Source organism: Sciurus vulgaris (assembly GCF_902686455.1).
Source record: "Sciurus vulgaris genome assembly, chromosome: 8".
Lineage (NCBI taxonomy): Eukaryota > Metazoa > Chordata > Mammalia > Rodentia > Sciuridae > Sciurus > Sciurus vulgaris.
The window spans coordinates 70005180-70033167 of record NC_136468.1 but is presented as its reverse complement, the minus strand read 5'-3'; the positions used below and the strand labels follow the sequence as shown (position 1 = coordinate 70033167).

General features: G+C 37.2%; 1 protein-coding gene across 2 annotated transcripts; it reads right to left on the bottom strand.

The window, feature by feature from the left end:
* Nucleotides 1–2: 2 nt before the first annotated feature.
* On the bottom strand, nt 3–27987 carry DLD (dihydrolipoamide dehydrogenase). Of its 2 annotated transcripts, XM_079150029.1 has the most exons (14): nt 27833–27987; nt 26277–26355; nt 22482–22561; nt 21783–21851; nt 21128–21197; nt 20171–20271; nt 19752–19895; nt 19051–19152; nt 4481–4671; nt 3212–3382; nt 2462–2651; nt 1833–1970; nt 820–909; nt 3–726 (listed from the first exon to the last, which is right to left on the bottom strand). In XM_079150029.1, the coding sequence occupies exons 1-14, from the start codon at nt 27869–27871 to the stop codon at nt 661–663; spliced, it is 1530 nt and encodes a 509-aa protein (XP_079006155.1). In that variant the 5' UTR covers nt 27872–27987; the 3' UTR covers nt 3–660. The 2 variants fall into 2 exon arrangements, with proteins under 2 accessions (XP_079006155.1, XP_079006156.1); XM_079150030.1 differs by lacking the exons at nt 26277–26355; nt 27833–27987 and adding an exon at nt 23832–24205.
* Nucleotide 27988: the final 1 nt, after the last annotated feature.

Below are 27988 nucleotides of genomic sequence, written 5' to 3'. Positions count from 1 at the left end.
AATGAATATTAAGATATTTATTTTGGTATCTTCATTCTTTACTATAATACATTTGAGTCTCCATTTAATATTTGAGTTCTGTAGATAAGACTCTTGAGTAACAGATTTGTGGGCCTCAATGGAACCTTGAAAAACCCCTCAAATACATAAATCCTATCTAAAATGCAAGAATTTAAGGGTTTAAAATGAAAGAGATGGTCACTTTATTTACATGAGTTCAGTTCATACATATTTGAATATTGTTCTAATAATTGACTTGTTTCCAATATGAAAACCAAATTTAAAATAACTTGATCACCTTCCTTCAAACACAACTGGTGACATACCATACTCCAGCTCCATTCTTGTAAAAGTAAATCCAGCTTTACTGAATCAGTAAAAGCCGCTTAACTTTAATTCAAGGAAATTGAGCCTTTCATAAGTAGCATGAAAATATGGGTTGATGAAACTCTGCAGGATGCTTCTATTGATATCTTTTGTCCTGCATAGAAACGCACTGAAACAAAATACTTTCAAATATAGATTATTCCATTCTGCCCTGGCCTAGTAAATACTTTCCAAAAGTTTCATAATTCAGTCCTAGAAATTGTTGGAACAGTGAGCATATCCTGTGACCTCTACAAAAGCTTCCAGGAGATTTCAGAAAATATATCTTCTAATTTAAAAATTGATTGATTTGCCAAATGATGCAGCCAGATTTGCTTCTCTAAACGCTTCTGATAAGGTCTGCAAGGGAAAAATGTAAAATTAAAAACCAAATATTTGTGGGTCAGAAGAAAATTTAAGTAGCCCTTAATTCTGTATATTGTTAATAATTACCGGATGTGCATGACAGACTCTAGCTATATCTTCACAGGAGGCTCCATATTCCAAAGCCAGAGCAGCTTCATTTACCATTTCTCCAGCACCCTTTAAAATAAGCCAAAAAGTAATTTTGCTTTGATGGCAAAACTGTGTGCTAATAGGATAGCAATTATTAAGAGAACAGGATTTTAGACCTTAAAATTGTTTTAAAACTTTGTTTGCCATTATGGCAGCTAAGGAAAATTCAGGAAAAGGTAACACAGAAGAGTTCAGGCTCTGAAGCCAGATGGCCTAGAGTCAAATCTTTTACCTTGGCTACCTCAACCACTCATTGGCTATATGTGCTACATTCAATCTCTTTACTTCAATAATGGCACCTATCTCACAGCCTACTGCAAAAATAAGTTTAATGCATATACTTAGGAAAAGCAACATAGAAAGCACTCAAATATCATATATCATTACATCAAATACCTAGGTAAGAACATATTGTATACTAAGTGGAATCTAAGGCTTCCCTTAAGAGGGAACATGTGAACTAAGACTTGAATAATAATCACCCATGCCAAAACCTGGAGGGAGAGCATTCTAGGCAGAAGATCCTGCAAGCACAAAGGCCCTAAAAGCCTGGCCTATTACGAAAATGAGAAAAGGTTGATGTAGTAAGAAATTCATGAGCATAAAGAGGAAAATGAGGTCAGAAAGGTGAGTAGGGTAAAGGCCAGATTCAGTGAGGCCTCATCTGTAACAATCTGAAGTTTAAAAGCACCACTGGAGGGTTTTAAGCAGGGACAAAGCCTACTGCATGTTTTGAAGGGATAATTTAGCTGCAGTATAGATGATATGGTAGGCAAGATGGTGAGAGTACTATTTGGTACTCTGGTAAAATGATGCACAGAGGCCATATTCAAACTTTTGTTGATAATTAATAATGTCAGAATGTAAACACCAGGTGGTTTAAAATTAACCTGTAAGATAGCAATGCTTTCCAGGAAACTTAATGGAATTTCTGTTTTTATAATACTCACTGGTCCAAGAATATGTGCTCCCAGTACTCGGTCGGTTGATTTCTGTCCAAGAATTTTCACCATGCCATCTGTGTCAGCATTTGTCTTAGCTCTGCTATTAGCAGCAAAGGGAAACTTTCCAACTTTGTACTCAATACCCTGTGAGACAAAAAATAAAAACCAACATAAGCACTGAAAAAGTTTATTTCCATTAGTGAAATAATCTATTTGTATAAAAAACAAATCCCAAGAAGGCAATTGTTCACAGAGTATACAGAAAGACAGAACAAAAGACAGGTTAATGAAATATATTATAATATATTGCATTATATGTTATATAATGTACATACTGTATAAATACAAGCAAATATAAGTGTTTGTCCATCTAGTTATTTCAAAGTCAAATATAGAAGCTTTGAAATTACTAGTTTTTGAGTATAGGCAGCTCATTCTTCCTTCCCTCTTTTACTACTGATAAATATCAAGAGTGAATGATCTCTTTTTGATGCCGACAAAGAAAAATACGTAAAATTGAATGTTCTCCACAATTACTAAAAACTATTAATGCAATAACAGATGCTTTTTCTCAGTCATTAGTGTCATTAGCTCAAGTCAAACCCTGAAATAAAACTGCCCATGTTCAGAATTACCTCTTCCTTCAACTGCTCTTCTGATTTGCCAACCCACGCAACTTCAGGGTGTGTGTAAATCACCGATGGCACGCAATTGTAGTCAATGTGCACAGCGCCACCAGCCATTCCTTCAACACAAATAATGCCTTCATCCTCTGCTTTGTGAGCCAGCATTGGACCAGCAACCACATCACCAATAGCATAGATACTACCAAGAGATCAAAAGAAACAGTGAACTTCTGAAATCAAGGATACTCTTCATTATTTACACTACATTAACAAAAATATGCTTCTAGGGCTGGGGGGTATAGCTTTGTGATAAAGCACTTGCCTAGCATGTGTGAGACCCTGGGTTCTATCCCTAGCACAATAAAATGAATGAATGAATAAATGAATGAATAAATAAAATGCATTTCTAGTTAATAAGTCACCAAAACACATATCAAATGCAATTTGATATGTTCTTCAATTCTAGGAGCAATGGAAAAAAATTCACTCTTCTTTTTATTTTACATCTTGTGAGTACACTATTCTTCCCCAAAGTCAATACTTTTTTCAAGCATGATACAAGTCTTATTTTTAAAACAGTGACTGAAATAAATTTTAAAATTATTGAAAATGCCCAGCACTTGAGAGGCTGAGTCAAGAAGGTCAGCCAGCTCAAGAGTTCAAGACCAGCCTGGGCAATACAAACCCTGTGTTCAAATAACACACACACACACACACACACACACACACACAGAAAATGTAGATAATTACCCAACTTACTTTGGAATTTTCGTTTGGAATCTGGTATTGACTGGAATTCTACCTCTGGGATCTAATTCAATTCCAAGCTCTTCTAGTCCCAAATTCTGTGTAAAGGGTCGTCGACCAATGCAAACCAAGAGCACGTCACAAGTGATAACTTCAGCTTTACCACCAGAAGCAGCTTCAATACTAGACAATGAACAGTGTACAACTGTTAAACACTCATCTATAAAGATAGGTGTTAGAAATTTAAAATCAAAGATTTCTCAAGGCTTGATAAAATTTTTTAACAAAGTTAAGTTTACTTCATTATAAGCAAACTGAGGCAATGAAAAAAATGTACATATCCTCTAGAGTTTTATCATTAAAATCTAATAAAAACAGGCAATATAATAAACTGGTTAAGGGTTAGGGTTAGGTTTAGGGTTAGGGATAAGGAGGGTAGTAAGAATGGAGGAAGAAAGGAATGTATACAGTGAAAAGAGGGGTGGGAGGGGAGGGGGGAAGGGAAAAAAATAACAGAATGAAACAACATTGCCCTATGTAAATTTATGATTTTTAATTAAAACTAAAAAAAAATAAACTAGTTAAGAACAGAGTCCTCAGTATGACACAGGGGCACATGCCTGTAATCCCAGCGATTTGGGAAGTGAGGCAAAGGAACCAAATTCAAGGCTAGCCTCAGCAACTTAGTGAGACCCTATGTCCAAATAAAAAATAAAAAGAACTGGGATGTCACTGAGTGGTAAACTGCCCTTGGCTCCAATCCCTAGTAACATTAAAAAAGAAAAACCATAGTTCTCAAGGGTGGGGAATGTGGATCAGGCTCAGTGGTAAAGTGTTTGCTTAGTGTTTTTAAGCCTGGGGTTCCATCCCCAGCAACACAAAACAAAAAAAAGCAAAAAACATAATTCTCAGAATCAATCAAGTATCATCTCTGCCACTCACTAACTGCATAACTGACCTAAGTTATTTCACTAAATTATTTAATAAGTAGAGTGCCAGACACAGTAAGCACATTGCTTTATTAAACAATGGGAAATTTAAGTTTTCTGAACAGGAAATATGAAATTATGAAAAGGAATATTACAATAAGAACATTGGGTTAATTTTTCTAACATCAACTAAATCATGAGTTTCAATGCACTAGTAGATAAGCAATACTGAGTCACAGTAAGCAATAAAATGGTCTCATGTTATAAAAACCCAATACATTTGTTAAGCTAATTGAGTGTGTTTTTTAAAAAGGCAAGGATAATACATCAAAAACAAAAGAAGTGTACTTACGAAACATCAATTTTTCCATCTGGCTTTTTGGTAGCACCAGTAACCTTTGTATTCAATTTAAATTTAAACCCTTGCTTTTGAAGAATGCGTTGAAAGTTTTTAGATACCTCCATATCAATTCCGACTCCACCAACATGACCCAAAAATTCAACTGCTGTCACATCTGCACCTAGTCGTTGCCAAACTGAACCCTGCAAAGAACAATTTAAAAATATAAAAAATCTCTACAGCAAATATTTATTGAATCATCTTAAATAATTTACTATACAATATTTTATTCTTTTGCTAATACTTTTATTAGAAAGAGGTTTAAAATGAACCTTGAGGAAAACAGGTATAACTTCATACATTCACTTATTCACTCAAAATTTACTGAGCACTATGTACCAGACATCCTTTTATATGCTAGGCATATATTAATGAACAAAACAGTAACAAATTTCTGCCCTTGGGGACCTTATATTATGATTTTTTTTTTTTTTTTTTTTCCTTTGGAGGTAGCTAGGGATCGAACCCAGGGCCTCATGCTTGCTCATACTTGCAAGGCAAGCACTCTACTGACTGAGCTATCTCCCCAGCCCGGGGACCTTATATTATGGCAAGGGAAATTAACAAGTAAAATTCATGCTATAAAAGTAGGAAGAAAGAATCAAAATATTAAACTGACTTCATATTTTATTTTCTCAACAGAGGAAATGTTAATTTTATTCAAATTATAATTTAAACTGAATACTGTTTTTTGTATGTTTGGTATCAAGGATTGTGGAACAATTAAGCACTGAGCCACATCCCCAGCCCCTTTTTTAAATATTGAAACAGGATCTCACTAAGTTGCTTAAGGCCTTGCTAAATTCCTGAGGATGGCTTTGAACTTGTAATCGTCCTGTCTCAGCCTCCCAAGTTGCTGGGATTACAGGTGTGTGCCATGCACCTGGCTAAATATTGTTTTTTTAATTTTAACCACATTTTAACAATTAGCATTATTTCTGAACAACTGTATAAGAAAGTATGAATGTCATTTTCAGCATTAAATAAAGTATGATAAAGAACTTACCCTTTGCATGAATTCATGTTAAAAAAAAAATTACCTAGTATAGATAGGAATATTTGCCAAATTATACTGTTATATTGAGTGCATGTACTAATATTTAACAATAAATCTCAACATTATGTACAACTATGATGTACTGATTTTTAAAAAATGGAGAAACAAAATCACCTAGTAATTTAAAATTAGCTATGAATTTACTTTTTCAATTAAATTAGGTTTGTACATTCATTTTACAAATTTCATGAAATTTTGGGATGAGAGCTAAATTAAAAAGAGGCAATATAGAGTCATTAAAAATCCAACAAACAATGAGCATATACAAAGATTCAATAACTCAAAAACGCATTCTGAACCTAAAGCCCAAGATTATAAAACTTTTAGAAGAAAACATGGGAGACAATCTTAGATACAATATCTAGACATCTTAGATACAATATCAAAAGCATAATTCATAAAACAAACAAAAGATAAATGGGACTTCATCACCATTAAAAACTTATATTTAAGAACACAAAAGCAAAAAGCCAAACTTCTGCAAAGATCTGCAAAATATTTGCAAAATATCTATATGATAAAGGATTTCTATCCAAAATACATGAGGAACTCTCCAAACTCGATGAGACAAAAACAAACCCAATAAAAAAAACAAACAAAATACTGGGATTTTATCAAAGATGATAACAGAAATAGCAAATAAGCACATACACTCTCAAGTCACTAGAGAAATGTAAATTAAAACCACAGTAAGAGCTGTGAATAGGTGCAGGCACAGACCTGCAATCCCAGCGGCTTAGAAGGCGGATGGAGGAAGATCCCAAGTTCAAAGCCAGCCTCGTCAAATTATCGAGGCCTTAGACAACTCAGTGAGACTCTGTCTAAAAATTTTTTTAAAAATTTAAAAAAAAAAAAAAAAAGGCTGAGGCTGTGGCTCAGTGGTTGAACACCACTGGGTTCAATCTCTGGTACCAAAAAAAAAAAAAAAAAAAAAAAATCTGGACAGTACAAAGTACTGATGAGGAAGGAGAGAAATTAAAACTTGAACCACCAGTGGTACTATAAAAATGGAGCAGTAACCATTTTGGAAAGAGTTAAAAAATTAAAACAGTTATGTAACCCAACAATCGTACTCCTAGGTATAACCATAAGAAATGAAACACAACTATATAAAAACCTTTACACAAATATTTACAGCAGTGTTATTCATGACAGTCCCTCAATAGAAACAACCTAAATATCTATCAACTGATAAGTGGGTAAATAAAATGTACACTCTCCACAGAATGGAATATTACATTATAAAAAGAAATAGAAGAGACAGCATGCTACAACTTGAAACTTCAGAACATGTTAAATGAAAGAACCCATAAACAAAATGCTACATATTGTATGATTCTATTAATATGAAATGTCCACAACAAGAAACCCAGACACAGAATGTCCATTAGTGTTTCCAGGAGCTGTGGGAAGGGAAAAATGGATGACTGTTAATGGGTACCTGGTTTCTTTCTGAGGTGATGAAAATGTTCTAGCATTATGCAATGGTGATAGATAGCTGCACAACTCTGAACTGTGAACTAAAACCATCAAATCAAACCCTTTAAATGGAAGAATTACACAATATGTGAATTATATCTCAACAGTTGTTAAAAAGCAACAGCACTTTTCTGAAACTAAATTAGAATAGTATGAAATAGTAGGAGTGTGGAAAGAATAAGAAGCATTATCTTGGAGTACTATCATTCAAGTGGGGAATAATGAACACAAATAAGTTCATCTACTCGAAACTGATTGCAAAATCCTTGGAGGAAAACTCTAATAATACCTACCATTTATTTATAGAGCTTCTTAGATGCCAGGCATTGTATTCACTGTTTTAAACACATTATTTTATTAAATCCTGACAATAATTCTATAAGTTATTCATATCCCCTTTATGAAGAACTAGTGCAGAGAGGTTTATTAAGTAAATAAGAACATAAAGTGAATAATAAGCAGAGTTGAAATTCAAATTTAAACATGTACTGCTCCAAAACTTATGTTTTCTTTTACTTTGGTGGGGCTGGGGTTTCTGGGGATTGAACCCAGGGCACTTGATCACTGAGACTGAGCTACATCTACACCTCTTTTTATTTTGAGACAGGGTCTCACTAATTGCTTAAGGCCTTGCTAAATTGCTGAGGCTGGCCTTGAACTTGGGATTGTTCTCCACAGCCTCCTGAGTTGCTGGGATTATAGGCATGTGCCACCATGCCTAGCAAAATTTAAACAGAGAACTGTTTATTTTCCTTTTGCCATACTAGGGATCAAACCCAAGGCTTCAAGCAAGCTAGGCAAGTGCTCTACCACTGGGTTATGTTTCCAGTCCTCTAAATCCTATGTTCTCCACCACCACACCAAACCAAAATCTAAGGCAGGCAAACTATAAAAAATAAAAATAGTCGTATAATCTTTATGAAAAAGGAAAGAGAACACCTCCTTCTCCCCAGCTCAGTAGCCCTCCTACCTGCTGCCACAGTAACCCCTGCGAATCGCTGTGGAGGGTGCTCAGCACAGTGCTCTTTCCTTTCTATCACTGAACTGTTGGAGTTCTTTATTTATGTATAAGAATTATAGACTGTTACAGTACCTGCAGGTTTGATTACACGTGGCTGCCACCATTTTGAGACAACAGCCAGCCCCGTAGGACCCCTGGCCGGACTGACTGAGCCCTGTCTCCAGGATCCCTCAGCCCAACCGATCACTCCCTGTCTCTGGGACCCTCACATCGACTGATTGCTCCCTGTCACCAGGACCCCAAGACCAATTGACTGCGCCCTATCACCAGGACCCCAGACCGACTGATTGTACCCGGCCTCCAGAATCCCACAACCACACCAAATACACTGGACCTCCAGGACCCCTGCCTGACCAACCGCATCCCGCCTCCAGGACCTCCAGCTGACCACATCCACACCCTGAGCTGCAGCTCCCCATTTGCCAACACATTTTGAAGCCAGAGCGGCCATCTTGGATAATCCTGGAAGCCTTAGCTCTGATCTTTAGGTGGGGCAAATCCCATCCTGAGACACCTGCTGGAGGCTTGAAGCTCGTTGTCAGGTACCTCTCATGCATCAGGCTACTGAACACTGGGAGGTTTCATTACTATATGACTGTTATACTGCAGATTTTCTTTTTTCTCCTTATTGAAAAAATTTAAGTTTTTATTTCTTTACTTTTCTTGCTCTCTTTTCCTTTTGTTTAGCTGTTCGCTCAGAGTCTCTTTCTCCCTTTTTTGCATGCTAATATTCAATTTCTTTTGATTACACTCTCACCCTTTCTATTATCTAGAACTTCTGTATATTCTTTTCTTATCCATTAACAGCCACATTCTACATCCTCTGCATCCTCTTTGTCCTCCATTAGAAACTGTAGACCTTATTGCAAATCTGTTTGTTTTACCAAAGATAATATTCGAACTCATTCTGTTTATTATGACAATTTTGTTATGGACCTCATAGGGGCTATTTGGTCTAGGATTGCATAGTGTCTGAATTGGGCACTGCTAATATTGATCTCCCCTCAAAGAAAGGGTTTTGGAAACCTATGGGGCCACTATAAGCCTATAGGGGAAAATCTGCAATACCGCAGATCTGCACTGCTAGAGGGGAAGATACATGAACAACATGAAAAAACAAGGGAAGAAAATGATCCAAACAAATCTAGATTCTATAGTAATAGAATCCAATGACAGTATGTCAGAAAAGGACTTCAGATTATACATGATTAAGATGATTTGCGAAGCAAAGGATGAGATAAGAGAGCAAATGCAGGCAATGAATGATAATACCAATAAGCTGAAAGAGCACCTGCAGGAAACAAAAGATCATTTCAACAAAGAGATAGAGATACTCAAAAAAAAAAAAAACCAAACGGAAATCCTTGAAATGAAGGAACCAATAAACCAAATAAAAAAACTCAATGGAGAGGTTTCAAGATGGCGGACTAGAGGGTGGCTGCATTTCATGTTGCTCCAGGACTCAGGATTCAAAAGAGGAGATATTGAGAGACTTGGGACCAACTCAAAGCAGCCGGGTGAGTCTCTCCCGTTGGGGAGGCGGCCCGGATGGGGCGGTAGTCCCGGAACGCAGGGAACTTTGTGAAGTAGAGCTGCCCAGCGACACAGCCCTCCCCTCCGCTGGAGCAGTGAACTCGGACAACTGGGAGCGTCGTAGAGGAGGACGCTCAGCACAGCGCTTTGACTTGGAGCAACCACTGCGATTCTGGGCGGCTGCCCAGAGGAGGGGCTGCAAGGAGAGCTGTTTGGACTCAGAGCGACCACTCCTGACACTGGGGCCTGCCGGGAGGAGGAGGAGCAGCGTGGCGAGGCCCTTGGACTCGGAGCAGCTGCACCAGAGCTACAGGCGGTTGCCAGAGGAGGAGCTGCGCGGCGAGCTGTTTGGACTCAGAGCAACCACTCCTGAACGCCGGGGCCTGCCCGGAGGAGGAGGAGGAGGAGGAGGAGGAGGAGGAGCGTGGCCGCTTGGATTCGGAGTGACTATACCAGAGCTATGGGCGGTTGCCGGAGAAGGAGCTGCGTGGTGAGCTGTTTAGACTCAAAGCGACCGTTCCTGAACACGGGGGGATGGGGGCTGCCTGGAGGAGGAGGAGGAGGAGTGCAGCGGGTTGCATGGACACGCAGTGACTGCGCTGGAGCTCCAGGCGGCTGCTCAGAGGAGGAGGCAAGTGGTGAGTTGTTTGGACTCAAAGCGACCACTCCTGAACACCAGGGGGCTGCCTGGAGGAGGAGCACGGTGGGTCGCTTGGTCTCGAGTTGCCGCACCAGAGCTCCAGGTGGCTGCCTGGAGGAGGCGTGCAGTGGGTCACGTGGACTCAGAGCGACTCAGAGTGACCGCTCCTGAACACCTGGGGGGCTACCTGGAGGAGAAAGAGGAACAGGGCGGGTCACTTGGACTCGGAGTGACTGCCCAGGGCTACGGGTGGTTGGCGGGAGGAGGAGGCACGCAGTGAGTTGCTTGGACTCCTAGCGACCGCACCGGAACACCGGGCGGCTGTCTGGAGGAAGAGGCGTGCGGCGGGTCACTGGGACTCGGAGCGATTGTACGGGGCTCCAGGTGGCTGCTCAGAAGAGCGGCCGCATAGCCAGGCGATTAGGTGCAGAGCAGGGTCCCAGGACCTAGGAGGCTTCTTGGTGGAAGAGCCACGTATGCAGCAAAGGTTCCAGGACTGCGGGCAGATTCTCTGTGGAGAGACAGCCTAAGGAGACTCGTCTGAGAAGGGTGAGGCTCCCAGGCCCAGGAGGTAGGGCCGGGCCCCTGGGAACATTGCAGAGGAAGGCAGCCCAGCCCAGGCAGTAGCTGTAGATTGAGGGGAACCTCTAGGAGGGGAACTGACCAGCGAGACCTCCCCACAAGGTGAGTCTTCCCTGGCGGGTGAGGTTTTCCCACAAGGACGGTAAAATCAGAGACACAGTCCCAAACAGGCCTTGCCTCAGCCCGCAGCCTAGATCCCCTTTGGATGACCATTGGTCAACAAGTGGAGGTACCTCTGCCCACTAGCAGGGAATATACCCCACCTGAAGGCCACCACCCCTAGAGAGGCAGCTTCCTTGTGGAGCACCGCATTATCAACTTCCTCCAAGACTTCAGCCTACTGAAGGCTAAGAGGGGATATACTAGAAATCTTCAGGGACATTATAAGTTAATAGAGGAAATCTGCAATATCTCAGTGGTCCTGATACCTGAACAATGTGAGAAAAGGGAAAAAAATGCCCGAAACAAATCTAGATGTTACATCAATAAAACCCAATGACAGCATGGCAGAAGAAATGACAGAAAAGGAGTTCAGAATGTACATAATTAAAATGATCAGGGAAGCAAACGATGAGATGAAAGAGCAAATGCAGGCACTGAATGATGAGATGAAAGAGCACATGCAGGCACTGAATGATCGCACCAATCAATAGTTAAAACAGCAAATACAGGAAGCAAAAGATCATTTCAATAAAGAGTTAGAGATATTGAAAAAAAAAAAAAAACAAACAGAAATCCTTGAAATGAAGGAAAAAATAAACCAAATTAAGAACTCCATAGAAAGCATATCCAATAGGATAGAACACCTGGAAGACACAACCTCAGACACTGAACACAAAATATTTAACCTTGAAAACAAAGTTGAACAAACAGAGAAGATGGTAAGAAATCATGAACAGAATCTACAAGAACTATGGGATATCATGAAAAGACCAAATTTAAGAATTATTGGGATTGAGGAAGGCTTAGAGAAACAAACCAAAGGAACGAACAATCTATTCAACGAAATAATATCAGAAAATTTCCCAAATCTGAAGAATGAAATGGAAAATCAAGTTCAAGAGGCTTATAGGACTCCAAAAACACAAAATTACAACAGACCCACACCAAGGCACATTATAATGAAAATACCTAACATACAAAATAAAGACAGAATTTTAAAGGCTGTGAGAGAAAAGAACCAAATTACATTCAGGGGGAAACTAATACGGATATCAGCAGATTTTTCAATCCAGACCCTAAAAGCTAGAAGGGCCTGGAACAACATTTTTCAAGCTCTGAAAGAAAATGGATGCCAACCAAGAATCTTATACCCAGCAAAACTTACCTTCAAATTTGACAATGAAATAAAATCCTTCTATGATAAACAAAAGCTAAAAGAATTTACAAAAAGAAAGCCAGCATTACAGAACATTCTCAGTAAAATATTCCATGACGAAGAGATGAAAAAAAAGAAGCAAATCAGCAAAGGGAGGAATTATCCTAAAGGAATTGTCAAGTAAAGGAGGAACCAAGTCATGACAAATAAATAAATAAATAAATAAGATTTAAAAAATGAACCAAATGACTGGGAAACCAAATCATATCTCAATAATAACCCTGAATGTTAATGGCCTGAATTCATCAATCAAAAGACACAGACTGGCAGATTGGATTAAAAAGAAAGATCCAACAATATATTGCCTGCAAGAGACTCACCTCATAGAAAAAGATACTCACAGACTAAAGGTGAAAGGATGGGGAAACACATACTATGCACAAGGACTCAGCAAAAAAGCTGGAGTATCCATCCTCATTTCAGATAATGTGGACTTCAAGCCAAAGTTAGTCAGAAGGGATAAAGAAGCACATTTCATACTGCTTAAGGGAAGCATAAATCAGCAAGATATAACAATCATAAACATCTATGCCCCAAACAGTGGCTCATCCATGTATGTCAAACAGATCCTTCTCAATTTCAGAAACCAAACAGACCATAACACAATAATACTAGGTGATTTTAACACACCTCTCTCACCACTGGACAGATCTTCCAAACAAAAATTGAACAAAGAAACCATAGATCTCAATACCACAATCAATAATTTAGACTTAACGGACATTTATAGAATATACCATTCAACCAAGAGCGAATACACTTTCTTCTCAGCAGCACATGGATCCTTCTCTAAAATAGACCATATATTATGCCACAAAGCTAATGTTAGCAAATACAAGAAGATAGAGACACTACCTTGTATTCTATCAGATCAAAATGGATTGAAGTTAGAAATAAATGAAAGAGTAAAAAACAGAAACTATTCCAACACCTAGAGATTAAACAATATGCTACTATATGATGAATGGATAACAGAAGATATTAGTAAGGAAATTAAAAAATTCTTAGAGGTAAATGAGAACAAACAAACATCATATCAAAATCTCTGGGACACTATGAAAGCAGTACTTAGAGGAAAATTTATTTCATGGAGAGCATTTAATAAAAGAAGTAAAACTTAACAAATAAACGACCTAACACTACAGCTCAAAGCCCTAGAAAAAAAAGAACAGACAAACACCAAAAGTAGTAGAAGACAGGAAATAGTTAAACTCAGAGCTGAAATCAACGAAATTGAAACAAAAGAAACAATACAAAAAACTGACAAAATAAATAGTTGGTTCTTTGAAAAAATAAACAAAATTGATAAACCTTTAGCCACACTAACAAAGAGAAGACGAGAGAAAACCCAAATCACTAAACTTTGGAATGAACAAGAAAATATCACAACAGACACGATTGAAATACAAAACACAATTAGAAGCTATTTTGAAAATCTACACTCCAACAAAATGGAAAATTTTGAAGACATCAACAGGTTTCTAGAGACATATGAATTGCCTAAACTGAACGAGGAGGACATACACAATTTAAATAGACCAATTTCAAATAATGAAATAGAAGAGGTCATCAAAAGCCGACCAACAAAGAAAAGTCAAAACCTTTAAAGAAGAGCTCATTCCAATACTTCTCAAAGTATTCCATAAAATAGAAGAGGAGGGAACCCTCCCAAACTCATTCTATGAAGCCAATATCACACTGATACCTAAACCAGACAGAGACTCATCAAGGAAAGAAAATTTCAGACCAATATCCTTAATGAACATCGACGCAAAAATTCTCAACAAAATTTTAGCAAATCGCATACAAAAACATATTAAAAAGATAGTGCACCATGATCAAGTGGGCTTCATCCCAGGGATGCAAGGTTGGTTCAACATCAGGAAATCAATAAACGTAATTCACCATATTAATAGACTTAAAGTCAAGAATCACATGATTATTTCCATAGATGCAGAAAAAGCATTTGATAAAATACAGCACTCCTTCATGCTCAAAACACTAGAAAAAATAGGGATAGTGGGAACATTCCTTAACATTGTAAAGGCCATTTATGCTAAGCCCATGGCTAATATCATTCTAAATGGTGAAAAACTGAAAGCATTCCCCCTAAAAACTGGAACAAGGCAGGGATGCCCTCTTTCACCACTTCTATTCAACATCGTTCTTGAGACTCTGGCCAGAGCAATTAGACAAACCAAAGAAATTAAAGGGATACGAATTGGAAAAGAAGAACTCAAACTATCCCTGTTCGCTGATGACATGATTATATATTTAGAGGAACCTGGAAATTCCACCAGAAAACTCTTAGAACTCATAAGTGAATTCAGTAAAGTAGCAGGTTACAAGATCAATGCCCATAAATCCAACGCATTTTTATACATAAGTGATGAATCTTCAGAAAGAGAAATTAGGAAAACTACCATTCACTATAGCCTCGAAAAAAATAAAATACTTGGGAATCAATCTCACAAAAGAGGTGAAAGACCTCTACAATGAGAACTATACAACACTAAAGAAAGAAATTAAAGAACACCTTAGAAGATGGAAAGATCTTCCATGTTCTTGGATAGGAAGAATTAATATTGTCAAAATGGCCATACTACCTAAAGTGCTATACAAATTCAATGCAATTCCAATTAAAATCCCAATGACGTACCTTACAGAAATAGAGCAAGCAATTATGAAATTCATCTGGAAGAATAAGAAACCCAGAATAGCTAAAGCAATCCTTAGCAGGAAGAGTGAAACAGGGGGTATTGCAATACCAGATCTTCAACTCTACTACAAAGCAATAGTAACAAAAACGGCATGGTATTGGTACCAAAATAGAAAGGTAGATCAATGGTACAGAATAGAGGACATGGACACAAACCCAAATAAATACAATTTTCTCATACTAGACAAAGGGGCCAAAAATATGCAATGGAGAAAAGATAGCCTCTTCAACAAATGGTGCTGAGAGAATTGGAAATCCATATGCAACAGAATGAAACTAAACCCATATCTCTCACCATGCACGAAACTAAACTCAAAATGGATTAAGGACCTTGGAATCAGATCAGAGACCCTGCAGATTATAGAAGAAAAAGTAGGTCCAAATCTTCACCTTGTTGGTCTAGGATCAGACTTCCTTAACAGGACTCCCATAGCACAAGAAATAAAAGCTAGAATCAACCACTGGGATAGATTCAAACTAAAAAGCTTTCTCTCAGCAAAGGAAACTATCAGCAATGTGAAGAAAGAGCCTACAGAGTGGGAGAATATCTCTGCCAATCATACTTCAGATAGAGCACTAATCTCCAGAATCTATAAAGAACTCAAAAAACTCTACACGAAGAATACAAATAACCCAATCAACAAATGGGCTAAGGAAATGAATAGACACTTCACAGAAGAAGATCTACAAGCAATCAACAAACATATGGAAAAATGTTCAACATCTCTAGTAATAAGAGAAATGCAAATCAAAACTACCCTAAGATTCCATCTCACCCCAATTAGAATGGCGATTATCAAGAATACAAGCAACAACAGGTGTTGGAGAGGATGTGGGGAGAAAGGTACACTCATACATTGCTGGTGGGGCTGCAAATTAGTGCAGCCACTCTGGAAAGCAGTGTGGAGATTCCTTAGAAAACTCGGAATGGTCCCTCCATTTGACCCAGCTATCCCACTCCTTGGCCTATACCCAAAGGACTTAAAATCAGCATACTACAGAGATACAGCCACATCAATGTTCATAGCTGCTCAATTCACAATAGCCAGACTGTGGAACCAACCTAGATGTCCTACAATTGATGAGTGGATAAAGAAACTGTGGTGTATATATACAATGGAATATTACTCAGCCATAAAGAATGATAAAATTATGGCATTTGCAGGCAAATGGATGAAATTGGAGAATATCATGCTAAGTGCGATAAGCCAATCTCAAAAAGCCAAAGGACGAATGATATCGCTAATAAGTGGAGGATGACACATAATGGGGGGGAGGGAAGGGTTAGTGTTAGGGTTAGAGTTAGTGTTAGGGAGGGGGCAAGTATGGAGGAAGGAAGGACTGTATAGAGGGTAAAGAGGGGTGGGAGGGGTGGGGGGAAGGGAAAAAATAACAGAATGAATCAAACAACATTACCCTATGTAAATTTATGATTACACAAATGGTATGCCTTTGTGCCATGTACAAACAGAGAAACAACATGTATCCCATTTGTTTACAATAAAAAAATAAATTAAAAAAAAAAAAAAAGAATGCAAGGACTAGGAGAGGGAAGGAATGTCCCAAACAGAAATAAGATCTACCAATAAAGAGAGAGCAAGGTGTACCCAGGAACTGATAAACCAGATAGACCCAAAACACAGCTTGAAGGGAAAGGGGCTAATAAAGTTGGAGATATAAGCTAGTGTCAAATCATGCTGATCATTTTTAAACCACTCCAAGTTTGAATCTGTCCTAATAACAACAGGAAGTCATTGAAAGACTTCAAGCAGGGAAGGGATATAATTAAATTTGTGTTAGAAAAGATCAGCTACTATGAGGAAAAAAGACTAGAAAAATCTAATAGAATGAAGAACATAAAGGCAGGGGAGAAATAATTTTAATCTTCTTGCTTAGACCTCCATATGGGTGACATTACCATTTATTGAGTTAGGAGTGTAATAAGACAAACAGGCTTGGATTTGTTTGGGATGGGGAGGGAGAATGGGCACAGAAAGGTGAAGTTGTACATTTACTAAACAGAGTACTTGGACATACACAAATGGAGATGCTGGTACATTCAGATATGAAAGTCCAGAGGCAAGGAGAGAGAATTAGGCTATAGATATTCATTGGATAACTGGAGTGAAAGTAATATTCTGTGAAAGACAAAAAGGGTCTAGGTGAAAACCTGGAAACAGAATCTAATTATCCGCAATTAAAGGGACAGTAAGAAAGAAAAGGCACAGTGAAATCGACTTGAAGGTAGATATAAAATCAGCAGAATATGAAATCAGAGAAGCTAAGGTTTTAAAGGAAAGAAATCACAATGCTGACTGCTACAAAACAGTAGTCTACTGGATTGAGCAATAATTTCATTCATGTCCTCATCAGAAGCAATCTATTGACACCAGAAGCCATGACTGTGTGGAAGTTGATGAAAAAGAGCAGAGACAACTCTTTCAACAACTGTGGTTGTGAAAAGGTGAGAGGAAATTAGCCGAAAGACATGGGATCAAGGGAAGTCTTATTTATGTGTACATAAGCCTACGTCTGCAAGTGTGAATGTACCTGAGCATGTGTATGTGGCATATATACATATGTACAGGAAAGCTCAACTATAAATGAAAAGGAAGCAGAAGTAGGAAAGAATTTAAAACTGAAAATACAAGAAAGAATAAAAATCATAAAACCAAGCTCCTGAGAAGGCTAAAAATGATGTGCTACCAAGCACAGGTGAAAGGATGAATCATAGGACAAATGGCATTTCCATAGTAACAGGAGGAAGAGCAAAAGGATAGCTGCAAAAAACAAGTAAGGTCATTTTCAAATGTGGGGCATCAAGGGGAAGGAGTTCTCCTCTGATGGTTTCTCTTTAATGTGCTCTTCAGGAGAAAAGGAAATCTGCAGGCAGAAAACAGTGTACTAGCAGAGGTATGAGAAGAGTGAGAAAGGAAGCAGCTACTACAAGATCCGGACAGTGTACCAGCTAGGGGAGTAACGGACTGTCACTCAGGCTGAGGAACCTGTTGAGGTTTGTAACCAAAGAGTTTTTATAGACACAAATCCACAGGATTTGTTTTTCTCTAGATGCAGTAAAGACCTTGAGAATAGCATTAAAAAGTCACACAGCTGTAGTTAACCAGAATGAATTCAACAAGAGTTCTACTAAGCAATATGACAGAACCATCAAGGCAAGTGACTGAGGACACATAAGAGAATGTTTAAAGTGATGGACTGTGTAAACTGATAAGGAAAGTATTCATGACAGGAAAAAGCAGATGTCAAAAATGTACAGGATTTCCGGAATAAAAAATTTGAAGTATAAAGTATTTAGACTAAGAGTAATTAAACAAAAAGAAAGGAGATTGTGGTTACAGAATAAAACGTCTGAATTTATGAGTTCAGAAACAGCAATTCTTGGTGATGACAAAATACAATGGTCCTGCAAGAGGATACCTAAAAAGAAGGGAAAAGGTCACTGGAGGGACTGGGGTTGTGACTCAGTGTCTAAGTAGTGTGCTTGCCTAGCATGTGTGAGGAACTGAGTTCGAACCTCAGCACCACATAAAAATAAATAGAGTACTGTGTCCATCCATAACTTTAAAAAAAAAAAAAAAAGTTTAAAAAAAAGGTCACTGGAAATATGTAGAAAGTTGCTAGAAGGACTGCAAGGGTGAAGTTATGAAATAAGACAGGTAGAAGGTATGAAACAGCATGGTGCTCAGAGAACTCCAAGTAGTCTGATAATTCTAAAACATAAGTTAGGAGGAAGCAATGAGCCAGCTCAGATATGCTGTGTAAGAAGTGTGGTCTTCATCTGGAATGCAATTGCTCAGAATAAGAACTATCTTTTAGCATCTCAAGAGCTGTCAAATTAAAAAAGAATCAGATTAGCTCCAAGGAATAGAAAGGGTGGAAAAAACAGAGAAGCAGACTATAAAATATAGGAGAATGTTCTAACGATTAATGATTATCTAAATAGTCGGTCTCAGAAAAAGTATATGCATTATTACTAGAAGTGTTTAAGCGAAACTCAATGCTGACTAGCCTAAGATGTTATACGAGAATCAAAGAGGGTCTTTAAGTTCCTTCCAACTCTATGGAGGTAGTAAGAGAAAAGACACCACTTACCAATTCTACACCAATTACTCCTGCACCAATAACAACCATCTTTTCTGGAACTTTTTTTAAAGATAAAGCACCTGTAGATGACACTATTGTATCTTCATCAATCTACAATAAGAAAGCAAAAGAAACAATCAAAATTACTTGAAAAAAACCAGCAATTTATAAACTGTTATCTCATTCCATAAAAATCACTAAAAAAAATCTGTTGTTTATATTTTTTGAAATATCTATGACTTCTGTATGCCCAATTTCATCAAATTGCATTAAAAATGCTAAGTATTCAGCATTCCAAAACAAAAAGATAAATTTTAACTTTAGATTGAACTCCAATATATCTTAGTGTTCTGTATCTCGTCAAATTCACTGCAAAATAAAGACAAGTAACTTTCCAAATCTGAATGACTGTCAAAATATATTTCAGCCAGAAATCTCTCATTCAAAATTCATAACTAGGATAAAGTAAAGTACAGTAAACTGGGAATTGAACCTAGGGGCACTCTACACTGAATTACATTGTCGGTCCTTCTTATTTTTTATTTTGAGACAGGGTCTTACTAAGTTACCAAGAGTGGCCTTGAACTTTCAATTCTCCTGCCTCGGCCTCCCCAGTAGCTGAGATTACAGACTTACACCATTGAGCTAGCTTATAAAACTTATTTCTAAAGAAAGGTTGCAACAGTTATAAATTTATAAAGCATACATACCGTGATTCCAGGAAAAGGAGTAACTTCTGAACCTGTAGCTATAAGAATGTTCTTGGTATCAACAACCTGAGTGCTGCCATCGGCTTTTGTAGCTGTGACCTGATTCTTGCCAGTTATCTTTCCATATCCATTGACGTGAACAACCTTTATAATGTTTATAAATTCACAAAGCTTAAAATGATTTTTTCTGACAAACATGAGTAACAGAGGAAAAAATACTCAGTAATTAATTTAAAATACAAATGCTTCTACTTTAAAAAATTGTTGTACATGTCAGGGAAATCTATTTCAGGTTACTACTGTTTTAAATTAAGCAAATATCCCCCAGGCAAGTTTCAATAGCATCACCATATTAGCATAATGTATAATGTTTAATGTGTATATAAAATTAAACAAAAATCTACAAGCTGAACACCAACCTTATTTTGCTTGAATAAGTGGGCAATTCCACCTGTTAAAGCTTTTACCGCAGTACTCTTCTGCTCCATCATCTTCTCTAAATTCAAGCGAACTTCAGACACTGTAATTTGTTAAATAAATCTTAAGTCTGTAGTTAAATTCTTGAAGCAATGTGTGATAATTTGTTTAATGCTGATAGAACTGCATAAAAATCAATATTATAATTTTCAAACTAATAGCTAGCTTAATAATTACAGAAGACAAAAGCTAACAACATCATATCAAAATAACAGAACCTATCAAATATTATATTATGTACATCTCAGGTAAAAATGCAGTTCAAAATAAAATATGGGTAATACATTTGCTTTAGTGTATATACAACATCTCTAGTCAGTAGACTGCCTACATACAGTCCTTTCTTTCAGAAACCTATTGCTATAGAGAAACAAATGAAGGAAAAGTTAATAAATAACTCAAGATATATTTCATCTTTCTGAGAACACTTCAGGGAGATAACAGTAACTGGAAAGAAAGGGTGAAAACAACCCCAAAAAGTACAGTAGAACACATACCACATTCAAATATTACGAAATGTCCTCTTCCTATTCTACTATGCCTCACCCTTCTCTATCGCCTTGGCCCTTTCTACTAGCAATGGCTTAAGGAGGTTTCCCCTCCATCTGTCCACAGCACTCAGGAATTCAGCTTCCCTAGTGATCTCTAGATGTTAAGGAAATGAAAAATGAGTATTTATATCAAAAACAGTAGACATCAGGCAAAAGTTTACTAAGGAAAAGAAGATACCTTGGAAGAAATCTGGATCTAAGTATTCTTAAGTAAATCTCTACATTTTAAAGATTATCTTCCTCTTCCCTCATTAATCATCTTTTCACAAATATTAGACATATTTAAGTATTTAGCAAGAAGAATCAAGTATATCCAGTAATATTGCTAAATATAAAAAGTATACTTACTTTCAATTCCCCTAGATGCAAAATCTTTTCCATGGGCCATATGGTAATAGTGAGAGTTATTCAATAAAGCCTAAAGGAAGCGACAAGACAAAATTATCAATTACTCATAACAGACTCTCAACAATTAAAAAGTACTTATGAAATGACATTCTCTACATGAACTAGTACATAACACTATACCAGTTCACAGTCTCTCCTTATGTAGTTAATCTAAGACAAAAAATAATGACATAAAAAACATTCAACCAACAAGAATGGAAAACAAAAACCTGCTTTCTTTAAAAGCACAGATGTAAGAACATGCCTCAGGGTAGCAGGAGAAAAAGGCAGTCATATTTACATACATAAGAACCTAAAAGAATTTACTATTTATTATCTGCTTCCCTAGCAAAGAAAAACTACGAGGCAGGGGGTGGACAGAACATCAGAGTTTGAATGGAAAGACTAGGTATTCTGACAGAAGGAAGCTATTTCAGGAATGCATGCCAGGCTGGTGACAGCACTCTGTTCTGCAAAGGAAAAACATGTTTTTTCTAATCATATATGGGTCATTTACTTCTTACTAACTGTATTAGTCTAATAATCTAATCTCGATACATCCTTATATTTTGTGGCCAATGAAACAATTTCTGCACTGTTCAAAATATATGCTCACCTTAGAAGGAATGCAACCAACATTCAAGCAAGTTCCACCAAGTGTTTCATTTTTCTCAATGCAGACTGTCTACAACCAAAGAAAAAAATCAGTTAACTGCATAAAACCTGCAGTTTCAGTTCACCAAAATTCTAAAGGTATCCGTCTTAATTGTTCTGCAAAACAAGCTACTTGAACTACTTTTCAGAGACCAAAACACATATTCCTTTAAAATGCATCATCTGAATAAAAAAACACAAGCTAGCTTCAAAGTGAATTATTCTAAAAGATTTTTTTTTAACATTTCCATATATACACTTTTACTTCTATCACTGTATCTTCCTAAGTGTGATCAAAAGCCCAAGTAAAAAGTTTTGGGAGGAAAGGAAAAATGAAGGATCTTACTTTCTTTTTTTTCTTTTAGAAGTTTTGGTCTTTTATTTATTTTTATGTGGTGCTGTAAGGATTGGACCCAGTGCCTCACACATGCCAGGCAAGCGCTCTACCACTCAGCTACAGCCACAGCCCAAGGATCTTACTTTCTATTCCCTGAGAATACTACAACCAATTAAACCCTGTATCAGTCTCAGGGTTACAAATAATCTATAGAGTTAAGAAATTATTTACCATGTTTCTACCTGTAAAACATTTTAAGAATACGATCTACTCATCCTGTTAGCTTTTGTTTTAAAACAAATCAACATCTAGTTTATACCTTACCTTAAAGCCTAACTGGGCAGCTTTAATGGCAGCAACATATCCTCCAGGACCAGAACCTATCACTGTTACATCAGCATCAACTAAAAGTAAATTGATATAAAATAGTAAATTGCTTAATATTTACCAAAAGTAGCTATTAAAAAATATTTAAATCTCCAAGAAAGTACCAATAACCAGCATTTTCTAAACAATATTATTTTGTTCTTATTAACTTGATGTTCTTTGATGCTACTAAATATGGCACATATTAAAATTTTCATTTTTTATTTTAATTTCATTTTCAGTTTCAATTATTTTCTATTTATTATAGCATACGGAAACAACTGAGTTCTGCAATATTACCTGTATTCAGTGAGCTTGCTAAATTTTGTAGTTTTCCTTAATGATAATTGACAGGAATTTAGAACACTGGAAGATAAATCTATATAAAGGAAAGAGCCTGATATTTGGAATCTGAAATACTATATATAAATATATATATATATAAATTTCAGCTCTGCCACTTTATTAGTGTATGATGGTGGCCAAGTGACTTCAACTTTCTGTAATATGAGGAAGGTAAACATGGCATAAATATGACATTTCAAAGAAGAAACAAGAGGTTCAGAGAGGTCAACTGACTAACCAATCATCTAGCAACTGAGTAGCAGGATAAAACTAAGTTTTTTGATTCTAATACTAATGATTTTCCTATTATTTAATACTATTCCACTCCTCAATTTCATCCATCATAAACTAAAATTTCAGAGAACAATCAAGTTTTATAATTAGTAGGTATGTGACTTTAGGTAATTTAACCTGCTTCATCTTCATTCCTTCATCTACAAAATAAAGACCACAAAAAAAAAATTTATTTTATAAGGTCATAACACAAAACAATGTACTAGGTAACTTAACCTGCTTCATCTTCATTCCTTCATCTACAAAATAAAGACCAAAAACAAAAATCTACTTTATAAGGTCATAACACAAAATAATGTACATTGGGACATGGAAGAGGATGTTTTTAAATTGTCAGTGGCCTTCATTTCCAGTAGACAGTCACGTCTCCCAGAGTCATTCTATACTTGTTCTCTCCCGAAACTGCTCATACTCTGAAATCCTGAACTGTAATACCTCATAACCCTACAATCTTCTAAATCCATAAGGAAAAAGAAAAATAATAAAGGACTTGAAGTAAAACAACCCTGGGTTCAAAGATAAGATCTATCAGACCTAAATCCTTGGATAAATTATGTAATCTCTCTGGACTTTAACACCTGGATAATAATAAGGATGATATGTATAGCCCAAAGGTTTTAAGGTCAGAGAGAACATACGTAAAGACCCAAAAGAGCGCCAAGTACGTACCTTTCACTCAAATGAAAGTAAATGTTGCTTCCCTTCTCAGATCCACCTCCCAACTTTAGTCTTGCAGTCTCCAGCCTCACTCCCATCCTCCATAACACCTTATACCGCTATACTGCTATCTTGTTTTAGTTCTGCTAAAGACTAACTTGGATCTTAATCTCTTGCTCTTCATCAATTTTCCTGTCCCTTACTAGAAAAATTCCAAATTACTAAGTTTACTAAGTTTAGCACTCACATCTTTTCAGTCACTGTTTCTCAAATCTCATCTCCCATCACATTCTGTTTACCCCCCAATACCATGCAGTTTAAGCTTCAGCAGAAGTGTTAGCTTACATACACAGAATTATACTGGCCTACCCATGTACAGTTTGTCCATCTACCTAAAATTAAATACTAAGAGTATGCATTTCATATATATAAGATGCATTGTCCTGGTTCTTATAGTTTAATCAAAGAAAGAATTATAATAAGGTCAAATCTGAGATAGATAGAGAAGAGTGAAAGGGAAGGTGGGGGGAATTTCATCAAAATAGAAAAAAAAAAAAAAAAAAAAAGGCCAGGGGACTGAGAAGGAGGGAGAAAGGATGAAATAAGGGAGAAACAGTAGAATGAACCTAACCTAACTTTCCTATGTACATATATGAATACACCACAGTAAATCTCACCATCATGTATATATCCATAAAACACTATTTAAAAAAAACTAAAATAGAAGAAAGATCAGTAGAGTAGAGGGCCTGAACAATTTAGCAAGACTTTGTCTCGAAATAAAAAATAAAAAGAGCTGGGAAGATAGCTCAGTGTTAAAGTGCCCTCGGGTTCAATCTTCAGAACCAAAAATAGAAAAAAAGGATATCAGTATAAGTATCATTCCATTAAAATCTAAGTTCCTGCTCAAGGACTGTCTGCACAAATAGAAAGCAATAAATCTTTGTTGAGTAGCTCCAAAGATAGTTAGCCATGAAAAGTGTGCTTTGGAAATAAAAACACTAAACTCTTAGGTGAGTTGAGAATAATACTTCCATTTAACAAAAGAGACATTGGGTACAATGGGTCCAACATTTTCCTCCCATCATCAAGTTAATATTTTTTTTAAAGAGATTTCTGGACCTAGTCAAAGCTAAAATAAATCACTCACTCACTATTGGTCATGGGGACCAGAATCCTCTGCTCTTCCCATTTCTTCTAAGAATAAAGTATCTCAAATAATAGTTTGACAATACTTAAGGATACAGGATTTATTTCAAAAATTATTTTCACAGAATAATCGCAGGGAGACTTCATCACAATTATCCTCAGCTAATGGTTTCTACAACGAAGTTTTAAGACTTACAATTTATTTTTACTTATAATCCAACTGGGTGAGTCCAGTAAAAGTCAAAACAGATAATTTCAAATAATCAATATCCGTGATATTAGGAGGATTAAAAAAACTCAATTTTTATTTCCATATTTCCCATTTTAAATGCTTAAAAATATAAACCTTTATAGAAACTTCAAAAATATAAAAAAGTATGAAGAGGAAAATTCCTTAATCCATAACTTCATTTTAGGTACATCCTGCTAGTGTTTAAAAGGTGCTTTTGATGAGGCTGTGGTTTGGCTCAGTGGTAGAGTACTCACCTAGCACGTGTGAGGCACTGGGTTCAATCCTCAGCACCACATAAAAATAAATAAAACAAAGATATTGTGTCCAACTACAACTAAAAAAAAAAAATTTTTTTTATAAACCCATCAAGATTTTCATTCAGGACACTAAAAATCATCTCGCGATTCTAAACTGTTAAAATTACTAACATAACCTTACCCAGTAGGCAAAATTCATTAATTTTTAAAACTGTAAATACAGGAAATTGCTCTCAGTTCAAAATCTTTCGGTAGTTCCCCATCATACTTGGAATCAAATCTACACCATTTGGCCTGGTTTACAAAGATTCCATAATCTGATCCTTGCCACCATCTATAATTTTACATTCTGAGGGTCTCTGTACTAGCTGGCACAAGTATTCTTGCTATTCCTGGAATCTCACAAGCTAATTCCCATTCAGACCTTTCTCACTATAGAAATAACCTTTTCACTCTTTCCACTGAGGGCCCTGCTCAGACATCACCTCCTCAGAAAAGTGTTCCCTGTCGCCCAATCTTAAATTGTCTCTCTTCCTCCCAGTTACTGCTTTAAGTTTCAATTACTTCCTGAGTATTTATCTGTTACTTATGCATTAATTGTCTTTTATCACCAGCTTCTTAAGTTTCTTAAGAGCAGGGCTTTACCTTATTCACCTCCCAGAATATACTAGGTGCCTAATAAACATTTCAGTGAATAAATACATAAACAAATGAATTCTAGCAGAGATTACTTTTTATTTAATATTCACTTGCTTTTACATTAAAGTACAAAGGAACTGTCAGTTAATTCGATTAAAACCTGTTGTACCAAGTACTTACTTGACTGATCAGCGTAAGTTCTCAAAGGCATTGCAGAAACTCCCTGTAGGCCATGGCATATTCGATTGAAATGGCCTCTCTAGAAATAAGGAGAAAGACAATGTTTCTATGTGAAATACAAATCATAGAACTACTGAAGACTGATGAAAGTATAACAACTTTGGGCAAATAAATTGAGCACTGCTTATTCAATGTATCTTCTATTGCCACACAGAAGCTAACATCAATTCCTCTTCGTTGGTAATAATTTGCACTTTTCACAATCCCAGCTTGCCATATTTATTTTTAATTATGAATATTCGACAAAACATTTCATACTTAACCTAATAAAAATGATATAATTATTAAATTTTCAGAAAGCATGGCTAATTTTCGTGCTGGGGATCATTTAATGTTGTAATTAAAACCAAAATTTCAAATTCAAGTACTTGAATAATCTACAACATTTTATATGTAATTATTGTTTCCTTCTCTAACCTACCAAATATGTACAGTTCCTATTTACCTAGACCAATCTATGAACATGCTCCTGAGTCAAGGACTAGGAACAGAAAATTAGACAAGGTATCTAAGAAAATGCACTAAAAATGTAATCTTAACCTGCAGTTACTGTAGTTCCACAAACTGCATTTTAATGTCAACCTCTACATACCTAAGGCTATCATTTCCTAAGAACACAGAAAGACACCTGCTCCTATCAAATGGGAGGCTAATGGGAGGGAGGCAGTGACAAAAAATCTACTCTGATGTAGTAATAATATCTCTATTCCAAGGCAACTGTTGCACCTGAGGTCAGGATAGCAAAGAAAACAGTGTCAGTCCTGGGTTTTACGCACTGCTCCACCTCTTCTGAAAAAGCATGACTTCCGCATGTTTCATTTACTTGCGGGGACAGACACCTCAGATTTGAAACAAAGGAGTTTGGTTGCTATAAGTTCTTGTAGTACCCAGCCATGATACCAAATACATAGAATTTGACTGTATTTGGTAGATAGATGAAAAGGGAAAGCTGTGAATGAAACGATAACCCGCTGCAATTGAAAATACAAGCCTGCTGGAGGACCCGAGGGATGGCAATGGACACTAGTTTAGAGCTGCAAACAGAGGCCCTCAGAGGAATTTTCTAGCCCTATACGTTGGGGTAACCCTAAGCTTACTATCAACTGCAGAAAATTAGGCCAGTCAGGAGTCAGGGTTAGGATCAGGGAGAAGGTATGAGGAGCCAGACCGTACGTGAGAAGGGTGGTTCACATTTCCCCTGTCAAGGTGAAGGCCTATGGGAGACCCGTGTGCCCCTCAGCCCACAGGGCGTGGTGTGTGAGACCGCTAGTCGCCAAACACTAGCAGGACTCTCCACAGCCCCGGCCCGCCGCACGGCTACCGCTGCGGGGAAACTCGTGTTTACCTGCGAGCCGAGCCGGGGCCAGAGGTGACTCTGGCCAACACGCCGGCCTCTCCCACCACCACCACCACCACCCAGAAGGCCGCGTCCAGGACCCTGGGAGCGAGCTCTTCATGCTTCCGGCTCAGCCCGACCCCGGCCAGTCGGCTCTCACCTTGGCCAAGGGGCAGTACACACGACTCCAACTCTGCATTTTTCCCCGGTACTTTCCTTTTCGCCAATCCTTTTCACCTCCGCCGAGCTGCCCCACCGCTATTCCAAGGTCTCCCCACCCTGCGCATGCACAAGTGATGCTTACGTCATCACCCGG

Excerpts from the sequence above, each read along its gene's own strand:
- DLD (XM_079150029.1), bottom strand. The coding sequence starts at position 27,871 with ATGCAGAGTTGGAGTCGTGTGTACTGCCCCTTGGCCAAG. Across the intron at positions 2,652-3,211 it reads TTCCAAACGAAAATTCCAAA|TATCTATGCTATTGGTGATG; the intron begins GTAAGTTGGGTA and ends ATCTCTTGGTAG. Across the intron at positions 1,971-2,461 it reads AAGAGCAGTTGAAGGAAGAG|GGTATTGAGTACAAAGTTGG; the intron begins GTAATTCTGAAC and ends TTTGTCTCACAG.